Source organism: Podarcis tiliguerta (assembly GCF_965153285.1).
Source record: "Podarcis tiliguerta genome assembly, chromosome: 17".
Classification (NCBI taxonomy): domain Eukaryota; kingdom Metazoa; phylum Chordata; class Lepidosauria; order Squamata; family Lacertidae; genus Podarcis; species Podarcis tiliguerta.
In genome coordinates this window covers 3,751,610-3,763,263 of record NC_139550.1, presented here as the reverse complement: position 1 = coordinate 3,763,263, position 11,654 = coordinate 3,751,610, and the positions used below count along the sequence as shown (strand labels likewise).

Genomic DNA, 11,654 nt, shown 5'->3' with positions numbered 1-11,654 from the left:
TGGTAAAGGCTGTTCTCCAACTGAAGCACTCGCAGGCCAGTGTTTCCCAGTTGTCAGTGTTTATACTACATTTTTTTTTTTAGATTTGCCTTGAGACAGTCTTTAAACCTCTTTTGTTGACCACCAGCATTACGCTTTCCATTTTTAAGTTCGGAATAGAGTAGTTGCTTTGGAAGACGATCATCAGAAATTAATAAGGTGTTGGCCCACAAGGCAATGTGAGAATGAGGGTTTGTGCTGAGTCTGGGCCTGGAGCGGACCTGAGGCAGCAGTTTAAGCCCTCAGTTTAGGCAGGTGTTGCATTCTGGGGGCTGCGCCTAAAGCCACAATTGCATATAGTCAAAACACATTGCTTCCCCTCCCCCCCGGACACCTGCCCCCTTTTTAATTTATATATTTTTTTTGCTAAGTGCCTTAAACTGAATGTGCAAGTTAAATGTGTATCAGTTGCGGGCTTACTGTACTTTGACTTCTGTCGCAAACTGAAAGGTGTTAAGTATAAGGGATTTCTAGTGGTAAATCAAACCTTATTACTGCATCAGATATGCAATTTTATTTGCTGGCCATATTGGAGGACTGTCCTATGTCACTGTCTTCTCCACTGGGCTGCATTGGCTTGCAGGCAAATTTGAAAGCTCCATATTAAAAATTAAGCAAAACCACTTTTTGACACGAATTTAAGACCCACTGGGTTGGCAAGTGTGGGAACCTTTGCCATTCACTTTTCTTGCTGGGTTGTAAGTTACTACACAATCACAGCTCCAGTAAAATCCTGGCTTTTTCCAGCTGATTTCAGTGGGCAGCCCTTGCTGTCCCTTCATCCCATAAGAAAGTTTGTGACTGAAACTGGCAGTTCAAGAAATGCACTTGTCTCCCCCTTGATCTACAATCTAGGCAGCTGAGCAGCTTGCGGTTGTCCCCATAGATCATGGGTAGGCAAACTAAGGCCCAGGGGCCGGATCCAGCCCAGTCGCCTTCTAAATCCAGCCCGTGGACGGTCCCAGAATCGGCGTGTTTTTACATGAGTAGAATGTGTGTTCTACTTTAAAATGCATCTCTGGGTTATTTGTGGGACATAGGAATTCATTCCCCCCCCCCTAAATATAGTCCAGCCCCCAAGGTCTGAGGGACAGTGGACCAGGCCCCTGCTGAAAAGGTTTGCTGACCCCTGCCATAGATGGAGGGAACCCAGAATAGGGGATTTTGTTTGGAAAATGGCCACCAGTCCTGACTTTCGTTTCCTCAAAAGCAGGACCGGCCCAGGACATTTTGGCAACGGACGTGAACCACAAAATAGTGCCACCCTCCCTGCCAGGGAAGGGTGAGAGAAGAGCTACATGGAACAAGGGGGAAATAGAATATTTACATCAGGATCTGCTGCCCCTGTGGATCCTGCCACCTGAGGTGGTCACCTTACCTTGGCTCATGGGTGAGCTGTTCCTGCTCAGAAGTGTGTCCAGTCCCTGTATGCATTCAGATTTTGGTGCAAAATGTGTATCCTTAATCATAGAATCATAGAATAGAATCATAGAGTTGGAAGAGACCACAAGGGTCATCGAGTCCAACCCCCTGCCAAGCAGGAAACACCATCAGAGCACTCCTGACATATGGTTGTCAAGCCTCTGCTTAAAGACCTCCAGAGAAGGAGACTCCACCACACTCCTTGGCAGCAAATTCCACTGTCGAACAGCTCTTACTGTCAGGAAGTTCTTCCTAATGTTTAGGTGGAATCTTCTTTCTTGTAGTTTGTATCCATTGCTCCGTGTCCGCTTCTCTGGAGCAGCAGAAAACAACCTTTCTCCCTCCTCTATGTGACATCCTTTTATATATTTGAACATGGCTATCATATCACCCCTTAACCTCCTCTTCTCCAGGCTAAACATGCCCAGCTCCCTTAGCCGATCCTCATAAGGCATTGTTTCCAGGCCTTTGACCATTTCGGTTGCCCTCCTCTGTACACGTTCTAGTTTGTCAGTGTCCTTCTTGAACTGTGGTGCCCAGAACTGGACACAGTACTCCAGGTGAGGTCTGACCAGAGCAGAATACAGTGGCACTATAACTTCCCTTGATCTAGATGCTATACTCCTATTGATGCAGCCCAGAATTGCATTGGCTTTTTTAGCTGCCGCGTCACACTGTTGGCTCATGTTAAGTTTGTGGTCAACCAAGACTCCTAGATCCTTTTCACATGTACTGCTCTCAAGCCAGGTGTCACCCATCTTGTATTTGTGCCTCTCATTTTTTTTGCCCAAGTGCAATACTTTACATTTCTCCCTGTTAAAATTCATCTTGTTTGTTTTGGCCCAGTTCTCTAATCTGTCAAGGTCGTTTTGAAGTGTGATCCTGTCTTCTGGGGTGTTAGCCACCCCTCCCAGTTTGGTGTCATCTGCAAATTTGATCAGGATGCCCTTGAGTCCATCATCCAAGTCGTTGATAAAGATGTTGAATAAGACCGGGCCCAAGACAGAACCCTGTGGCACCCCACTAGTCACTCTTCTCCAGGATGAAGAGGAACCATTGATGAGCACCCTTTGGGTCCGGTCAGTCAGCCAGTTACAAATCCACTGCGTGGTAGCATAGTCAAGACCGCATTTTACCAGCTTCTTTACAAGAATATCATGGGGCACCTTGTCAAATGCCTTGCTGAAATCAAGGTAGACTACATCCACTGCGTTCCCTTCATCTACCAGGCTTGTAATTCTGTCAAAAAATGAGATCAGGTTAGTCTGACATGACTTATTTTTCAGAAATCCATGCTGACTATTGGTGATCACAGCATTCCTTTCTAGGTGCTCACAGATTGTTTGCTTAATGATCTGCTCCAGAATCTTCCCTGGTATTGATGTTAGACTGACTGGGCGGTAATTATTTGGGTCCTCTCTTTTCCCCTTTTTGAAAATAGGGACAACATTTGCCCTCCTCCAGTCTGCCGGGACTTCGCCTGTTCTCCAGGAATTCTCAAAGATGACTGCCAGTGGTTCTGAGATCACATCTGCCAGTTCTTTTAATACTCTTGGATGCAGTTCATCTGGCCCTGGAGACTTGAATACATCTAAACTAGCCAAGTATTCTTGTACTATCTCCTTAGTTATTCTGGGCTGTGTTTCCTCTGCTGAATCATTTCCTCCAAATTCTTCAGGTCGGGAATTGTTTTCTTTATCGGAGAAGACTGAGGCAAAGAAGGCATTGAGGAGTTCAGCCCTTTCTGTGTCCCCTGTTTGCATTTCACCATCTTCTCCTCTGAGTGACCCCACTGTTTCTTTGTTCTTCCTTTTGCTACGAACATACCCATAGAAGCCTTTTTTGTTGCTTTTAACCTCTCTAGCAAGCCTGAGTTCATTCTGTGCTTTAGCTTTTCTGACTTTGTGTCTACACGTGCTGGCTATTTGTTTGAATTCCTCTTTGGTGGTTTCCCCCCTTTTCCATTTTTTGTACACATCCTTTTTTAATCTTAACTCAGTTAAAAGTTCTTTAGATAGCCACCCTGGCTTCTTTAGGCACCTTAATGAAGGATCTAGTTAGGTTTGCCAACTTCATCATTTACTGGTGTGCCATATTAGCCCCTGCTGATACTGGAATGCTTTCTAGTGCAAGCAGATGGCCTTGAACTGTGGGAGGGGGCTGTTCTACTGGCCCCCCTTTTTTGATATGTGTAGAGGCAGACCTCCACATTCCAGGAGCATCAGTTCGTTTTGGGCTTCTTCCTTATTTTATTTTCTTGCAAGTTGCAGGTTTGCATTTAACTTGAAGCCCATACCAGGCATTATATGTGCATGACAACAAAATAGGTCGTAGGCAGTTCAACAACTTAATATATGTTTGGTAACGTAGGCTGAATTTGTAGGGGGTAATCCAGTTTGTAATTTACTTGGAACTCAGCCATAACACCAAGTTCAGATTTGATAGATGTCAGTTGCAGGCTGCCTCAATGTCACTGGTCCACCTAGGAATATTCAGATATTAAACATTCCGCTAAATTTATCTTTAATTTGTTACTACTATAACATCTTATGTAGGCTATGCTTTAGGTTATGAAGTAGGCATATCTTAACATTCTGATTTCCATTTCTGATTAGTCTTTCATGCTATGTTGGGATAGGGGCAAGACCATGTATCAAAATATTTTGATGAGACCTTTTGGGAGGGCTCAACACCAGTCAAACTGCACGGTCATCTGTAAGTACTGGGTCTGGGATTTGCTTTGCTCACTTTTAAAGCTATAAAAATTACATTGCCCCTGGCTGCTTCTATGAGTAGGCTCTCCTGGCAGAAAGTGAATTGAAATGTAGAGGAAAACCCCATAGCTCCCAAATACTTTGACAGAGCCAAATAAAATACAAGGAAACCTTTATTTTCAACTTTTATCAAGATTTTTTTGTCTTTTTTCCAGCTGTTTCAGAGGACAAGTCCAGTCAGTTTTTGTATTAAAAGGATCTTGATGGAGGTAGCTGTGTCTGTCCTGACTTTTGCTTGCACTCGTCTTGGTAAACAAACTCAAAATAAAATTAAAATCAAGGAAGTGTGGGCCAAGGTGATGCGCGTCGCAGCCAGGTCTGTGTAACAGATGTGGCGCTGCAGCCTCCAGCAGTCACTATGTACAGAGTCCGTCCAATGTCCCCTTATCACACCCAAGTGCAATCCAAGTGCAACTGGCAGCTTATGGAGCATTGCACTTCTTCCTCTCTCCAGCCACATCCCCCAGGCAGGGAAGACATCATCTGATCAGGAGTGCCAGGCAGAGGGGGGGAAGGGGGTCAGAATTCAAACAAGGGTGTGTGTATGTCACTTCAGCTGTATCACTGGGTTGTCAGCACTGGGCAAGCGTTTCACTGCTGCTGAGCCACCTAGGGCAGAAAAAAAAAAGAGAGGAACAAGAGCTTCTTCAGTGCTGTGTATTTCCTGCAGAACCCACCCAACCTGGGGCAGTCGCCAAGGGCCCCCTCCCTCCGGTTCGTGGCCAGGGTTAGGGTGGAAAGGGAAAGGTAGCAGGTCCGGATGCTTACCTGCTGGGGCGGCGGCGGCGGAGGAGGCTCACTGCTACGGTTTGCCAAGCGGCTGAGGATGTTGCGCTCCGACATCTGGAGACGCACAGCCACTGGAGGAATGCGGGCAATTGTGGCGGGCAGCCGCGTCACATCGGCCTTCATGTCGCTCAGCAACTCCTCCAGCTGCTTCAGCACTGGAAGAAAAAAGGAAATTCTAGGACTTACCTGTGAATTTGGTCTCCGTAAGGGGAGGGGGGCAGCTAGGCTTTGGGGAAAGCCTCTCCTCTGGGGACAGGAAGGCAGGCTCCAATTTTGGATTTCAAGGAGGCAGGACAACCCCCCCCCACACACTACTCCCCAAACTGAGAATGCACCTAGGCCCAGCTAGAAACTAGCTATATAACCAACGACTGAAATCTGAAACAGTTCTCTACATCTATATGGAGAGAGCACGACATAAAGGGTGGCTCCAGTCATCTCAGAAGCATGTTGCATTTGGGAGTCTACAAGGTGGAATAGCACTGCAGAATGGACCTAGCTGCCCTCTTTTCCTTGAGGAGAACAGAAATTCACAGGGAAGTACAGAATTTCCTCTTCTCAACCTTGGGGTGGGGAGGAGAGGGCAGGTAGCATCAGGTTGCTAAAAAGAGAGGTACCTGTCTGGAAACAGCCAACTACTGCACCCTGTCACTTCCAGAGGGTTTGCAGCCACATATGGAAATCTATCACCCAAAGACCATCTCAACTTAGGCAAAATGCGTCTTAACAGTGTCTGGTAAAGGCAGGCATCGAAACCCATGTGGTAATTGTTCATCTTTCTTAAGAGGAGAGCTCTCCCTGAAGGAGAAATAGTACCCCTTTACAGAAGAAGCAAAAACAGTCTTGCAAACCTGCAAGTTGCTGAAGAGTTCACTAGGTTGACACTTTCCAGTATGCCAAGGAAGCTGAAGGCACTTTCTTGCCCTAAGAAGTATTCTTGGTTGAGATAGGTAAGACCTCTACTGCTTAATGGACAGCGTGTTGTCTACAGAGTACTCAAAAGTCCTGCAGGCATCACATGTATTCCATGGCGAACAAAGGTCTGTAGCAAAACCCTACCCACAGGAGTTAAGAGGTGTGTGAAATTGGTCCCCGAGGGCTTGGGCAGATAGTGGAGATGCGATTTCGGACAGTAGTGGAGGAGTGTTACTAGCATGCTTGCAGAAGTCTGCCTACTGGGAGAGACTCCATCTATGAGGATATTCACATTCCCTAGTGGAGAAGCAAAAGATCAATCTAATGAGATTTTCACGCAGCTGATTAAGAATCAACGTCTTTGTAGTGTTGAGATGGTCGTAGCCACACCTTGGGGACAATGCCAGAGAGATGGAGAACAGATAAGTAGGTCATCCTTCCACTTTAAGACCACTGGGATCCTGGTGAAGAGTTTGGCATAAAATTTGTTATTATTGGTTCCTGCAGCTGAAACGAAAGCACCTGCATGTCTGCTCTTAGGGATGTGAAGGTAGGCCAGGATGACACTGAGCAGGATACATGGCCTCAGACAAAGGAAGGAGCAGATGAAACTTGTCCAGAACTGCTTGCCATGCTTTAGTATCCAGCATAGTCAGTGTGTTTCACCATTTTTCTTCAGGACTATAAAAATAGAAAACCATTTCCCCTTTCTGAGAACGGGTTTTTGGCCTTGATTTCCAGCACTTTGGAAATCCAGTGATGTTTTGAAGGTACTATTGGATATATAGGAGATCCTCCCTAAAATCTGTGTCTCAGCATCTTGGTGAATCTTAAAGCATAGCTTCTGGAGATTCATTTCATTATCCATTGGTGATGGTTGTTCAGATGTCCATGAATTCCTTCAGGTGGCTTCCAACCATCAGGCTCTTGCTGGAAAAGGGGTGGAGCACAACAGATAGCCTAAGTTTGGACTTCCTTCCAGAGCTGCAACCCGTTTTGGATTTCTTTAGATCTGCTATTGTGCCCATTTTAAGGCATAAAAATAACAACAACGTGGTTTGGAAGATTGATTTGTGCACTATGAAGCTTTACTTTCTACTAAAGACTGCCTCCAGAGGCCTTAGACTTTGAATTTACACCTTAGCAACAGAGTTCTTCAAGGCAGCCCTTTTGGAGGCCATGAATCTGTTACCTAGTTATGTAAGGGTCCAAAGATGAATCACCAAGAGACACTCCCACTGAAGGCAGCATTTATCTCTCCAAGCCATCCTTATCTAGCATCACAGAGACTCTTCAAAAGGTGGTTCTAGTGATAATGAACTCCGTGCAAGATTATCTTAGCACCATAGCTGAGGAACCCCACATTTCTGACAGGGGAGATCCAGACTGGTGCTTCTGCTCATCTGTCAATCTGCTTCAGAAGAGCACTGCCTTGGAAGCAAGATCATTGCAGGGGGGTCCAACCTGGGAAAGAGTCCACTCTTGTGGGATGTCTTCAGCAGCTGACAGAAGCTCTCTCCTTTCTGGCCATATAAATAGTGCCTATCCCCATGGGCAATAATAAAAGAATGACCTGGAGCAGATGTGCTCCCAAGATGTACTGCACCTTCTCCCTCTTCAGGGAGTGGCACTTCTGCCCCTGGAGCAGGTATGAGAAAAATGAGTACTATCACTTCTACCATGGAATGAGGGATTCCTGCTCCTAAACACTCTCTCAAGAAACACTTTGATCCACTGCATAAAGGTGTGTGTGTCGGGGGGAATGGTCTCCCCTTTAATGGGGAGGAGGGAAGAAATCAGGAACCCCCCCTCCCGACACACCTCAAAAGGATGGTTGCCTGGGCAATGGAAGCATCTTCCCCAGAGAATGGGCTCTGCAGTAGGGGGCCTTCCTTGTGGAAATACAGGAAGGCCAGGTAACAACCTCCAACTGTTTTTGTGCCCTTGTGTTGAAGGGAGGCTATACTGCCTCCCATTGCATCCTCTCCATCAGGTAATGGATGTGAAGGAGAGAAGCCTTTGCTGCAGCAATGTTCGGCTGCAATCATATGATGGCACCAGTCCAAACATGTTCTCATTCGCCAGGCCAAAACATTCCCCTTCAGAACCAGTGGGATCTGACCTATAAACCCTGACCCATCTCTTGCTTCCTGCAGCAAAGTTAAGTCGTCTTGCTTTTCGTTGCTTTGTGACTGCAAGACAACCAGGTTCTGCTGGAGCCTCCCCAAACCCCAAATCATTTGGGGATGTAAGGGAATTAAAGCCCCTCTTCCTCGTTTTAAAATTGGAGTTTGCCTTCCGAACCTGGAGGAGGGTTTCCCCCCCAACACTAGCTGCCCTCCTCCCCTAGGAGAGAAAGAGAAGTTGCACATTTAGAAAGACACAAGCACTGGGGGGGTGGAGGGAGGCGGGATGAGGTGGGGCGGGGGGAAGGGGCCAGTGGCACACAACAGAAGTCTGCCCTCACTCCATGTGATCTCCTGCCGACTCCTCACCTTTGTGAAGCACCGCGTTGGCTGGTTTGTTTCCAGCCATAGACTCCTTGGATAGATGCTGGTGGCTCTCAGCTAGGCACTCCACCTCAGCAAAACGGGTGTTCAGGGCCATGGAGGGATGGGATGGATCTTCTGACATGTTCAGGTAGGCAGCTCTCCTTAGCTGTTCTTCGATCACAAGTGCCTGCTCCAGCAGCTGCAAAAGAATGGGAAAAAAACACAGGATCCTGAGTCCAACTCTCAAACTGCTGCAAGGCTCCCTCCCAGAATAAGGGAGGCCTTTTCTCACTTGAGCCACGCAGCTTCCTCTGCAGGGTCTATGCCAACTGCTGACTCTTGTCTCGACATGCTTATGCACGGTACTAGAAAGATCAATAGTGTTGCCATAAGGAGAAATCTATCCATATGCTAAACTCCCTCAGAAATGGCATACCACCACAAAGTTTATTGCAAGCCTATGAGGAATGGTTGCATAGCTTATGCAATCTTGTACCGCCACACAATTTATTCTTTAAACCAAAACAAAACCATGGGTTCAGTAGCTAATACTGCATGCAAAGAAGCAACCCCTAGTGCCTATGCCAGCTATAGTACAGGCTTGTACCGGTACAATTAGGTCAAGAAGATAAGAGCAGATTCACCCCTTTGACATCTGCAACATAACCTGAAACAGAATACACAAGTTTGAAGAGACTTGTAGCTAAAGGCTAGCTGCAGAATTACCACTGTGCTACTGGGATCTATAGTTCAGTGTGTTGCTCCAGTTGTACCAGGTGCATATAGCATGAAGCCACTCAGCCTCTCAACAGGTATTTTGTTTGTTTAAGAAAGGTGCTATGGCAAACAGGCCTGCAGATTTTAAAAAGCTTACTTATCTTTTGCAAAATATATATTGGTGTGAGTTTGTGGAAGAGACCGTCTCCGTAAGAAAGAGCTCAGGAGGATCTCCAGTTTTGCTTCTGTTTAAATGCCATGACTTTCACAATGTTTAATTCAAATCCACATGTATCTACAGAGTAAGGTAAAGGTAAAGGTACCCCTGCCCGTACGGGCCAGTCTTGACAGACTCTAGGGTTGTGCGCCCATCTCACTCAAGAGGCCGGGGGCCAGCGCTGTCCGAAGACACTTCCGGGTCACGTGGCCAGCGTGACATCGCTGCTCTGGCGAGCCAGAGCCGCACACGGAAACACCGTTTACCTTCCCGCTAGTAAGCGGTCCCTATTTATCTACTTGCACCCGGGAGTGCTTTTGAACTGCTAGGTTGGCAGGCGCTGGGACCGAACAACGGGAGCGCACCCCGCCGCGGGGATTCGAACCGCCGACCTTTTGATCGGCAAGCCCTAGGCGCTGAGGCTTCAACCCACAGCGCCACCCGCGTCCCTATCTACAGAGTACTCTTTTCTTAATTAGAAAGCCTAGAGGAAAACAAGCTACTTTGCTCATTGGAGAAAACTCAAGCCGCCACTGATATACAGCATTTAATTCATAGCTTCTCACCTTAAACCTCCTGGCCAAAAATTTGTTCTTTATCTCCAGGAAGTTGCCCCTGTTCATTTCACCCTTGAAAGGCTCATTGAGGATGGCGTAACGAGGATCGTTCTGGATATCTTGCCAGCGAGCGTAACCGTGGCTGAAGTTGGCCAAGCTCAGAAAAAATAATTTTGGAAATGCACTGTTCCAACAGTTGCTTTTAACACTCATCGAGTGTCTTAGTGGTGATATTGTTATTTATTACATCTCTGAAGACCATAGGGCAGTGTACAATATAAAAACACAAAAATACATACCACACAAACAACCCCCTCCCCGGAGTTTATAAGGCCACAGATTCTTTACTTAGCCAAAGGCCTGGGAGAAGAGGAAAGTTTTTGCCTGATGCCTAAAGATACGTAACAAAGGTGACAAGTTAGCTTCCCAGGAGAGATTATTCCACAAACAGCTGAAGCTACAACAGAAATGGCCCATTCTTGCATTGCTGCCCTCCAGACCTCTCTCTTGGAGGAGGCACACGAAGAAGAGCCTCAGATAATAATCACAGGGGCTGGGTCATTTAATTTGGGGAGAGGCGGTTCTTGAGGCATTAAAATTCAGTATTGAGAAAGTGTTCCTTTTTTAAATAGGAAGAAGTCCCCTAGATTTTTCAGAAGATGCAAGTCATGTACCAGGCTCCCATAGCCCCAGATTTACGAAGCAGGTGCTAATGCAATCACCCTCCTAGCTGCTCACCTCCTTAGGTCAGCTCTCTTCCTCCTCCTGCTCCTCCTGCCAAACCACTGCTGCAAAATTTGCTGGAGCATAGCCTGCCTGCACCAGAGAGCAGTTCTCTGTTTGGATGAAGAGCAAAGTGGAGCTTGCCAGACAGAGCAGGCAGATTGATGAGAATGGCACAGGAATTGCACCAGGGCGAAGCAGGAAACCTGAACATCCTTCAGAAGCCAAGTGGCAAACAGTACAGTATCCTAATGCACGCAACTGAGTGCACATACATACGTTGGTATGTATTATTGCAACGTGCAGAATGCATTCATTCTGGGAGAGCCGGGTTCAGATATGTGAAAACCTGGGTTCAAATTCTGTTCAGTCAAACAACCACAGCATGCAAAATGTGGGGAAGTTGCTCCCATCTTAACCTACCGAGTAAAAATGTTGCAAGGCTAAAGTGAGGTAACTCAATGTACTGTGCTGCTTATCTTCTTGAAAGAAGGATGGAATATGGATAGTAAGCGGCAGATGCAGTGGACGAATGCAGGCAAAGCTGCAATGGCAGCCTAGGACCCACTGAAGCCCTTTGCACGGGGCCACACTCAAAGTCTAGGGCTGGGCTAATCCTGAAGATGCTGGAGAAAGGATACTTTATGATTCCTGCCAGGAGCCAGTAGTCGTGGCGCCGGTGCCAGATCTCATAGGTCTTCTTGGTAACGGTAGCTGCTCGCTCTTCATTTTGCCACAGGGAGTGCAACTCTGCAAGAGGAAACAATGTCAGAAAGTTATTTTCTCGTAACCGAGTGAGACCTCGCTTCCCCACAGTCCACAGCTGCACCCTCGGCCTGCCAGTACCAGTGAAGCCTCCGTCTGCAATGTTGAACATGAACCGCTGCTTCATGGCTTTCTTGTGCCGGTCTTCAGAAGGCTCTTTAAGTGTCTCCCCGTTCTGCAGCATCACGACATCCTTCTTGTCGTCTTCTTTCTTTTCCTCTGTTTAGGGGGGGGGGAAGAACTT

At 46.9% G+C, this 11,654-nt stretch overlaps 1 protein-coding gene and 1 long non-coding RNA gene across 9 annotated transcripts in view; one reads left to right on the top strand and one right to left on the bottom strand.

The window, feature by feature from the left end:
• Positions 1 to 3,708: 3,708 nt before the first annotated feature.
• Positions 3,709 to 11,643, top strand: LOC310668003. Its single transcript, XR_014506530.1, has 2 exons — positions 3,709 to 9,450; positions 9,825 to 11,643. It is a non-coding gene; the product is annotated as an uncharacterized lncRNA (long non-coding RNA).
• CHD4 (chromodomain helicase DNA binding protein 4) overlaps positions 4,331 to 11,654 on the bottom strand; it is a 28,008-nt gene continuing 20,684 nt past the window's right edge. For all 8 annotated transcript variants that reach the window (XM_083419258.1, XM_083419263.1, XM_083419260.1 and 5 more), the window contains exons 35-40: positions 11,492 to 11,629; positions 11,287 to 11,395; positions 9,932 to 10,064; positions 8,435 to 8,630; positions 5,004 to 5,179; positions 4,331 to 4,844 (exon numbers count right to left, since the gene is read on the bottom strand). In XM_083419258.1, the coding sequence (XP_083275384.1) occupies positions 4,827 to 4,844; positions 5,004 to 5,179; positions 8,435 to 8,630; positions 9,932 to 10,064; positions 11,287 to 11,395; positions 11,492 to 11,629 (770 nt within the window). In that variant the 3' untranslated portion in view covers positions 4,331 to 4,826. The remainder of the gene's footprint in view (positions 4,845 to 5,003; positions 5,180 to 8,434; positions 8,631 to 9,931; positions 10,065 to 11,286; positions 11,396 to 11,491; positions 11,630 to 11,654) is intronic.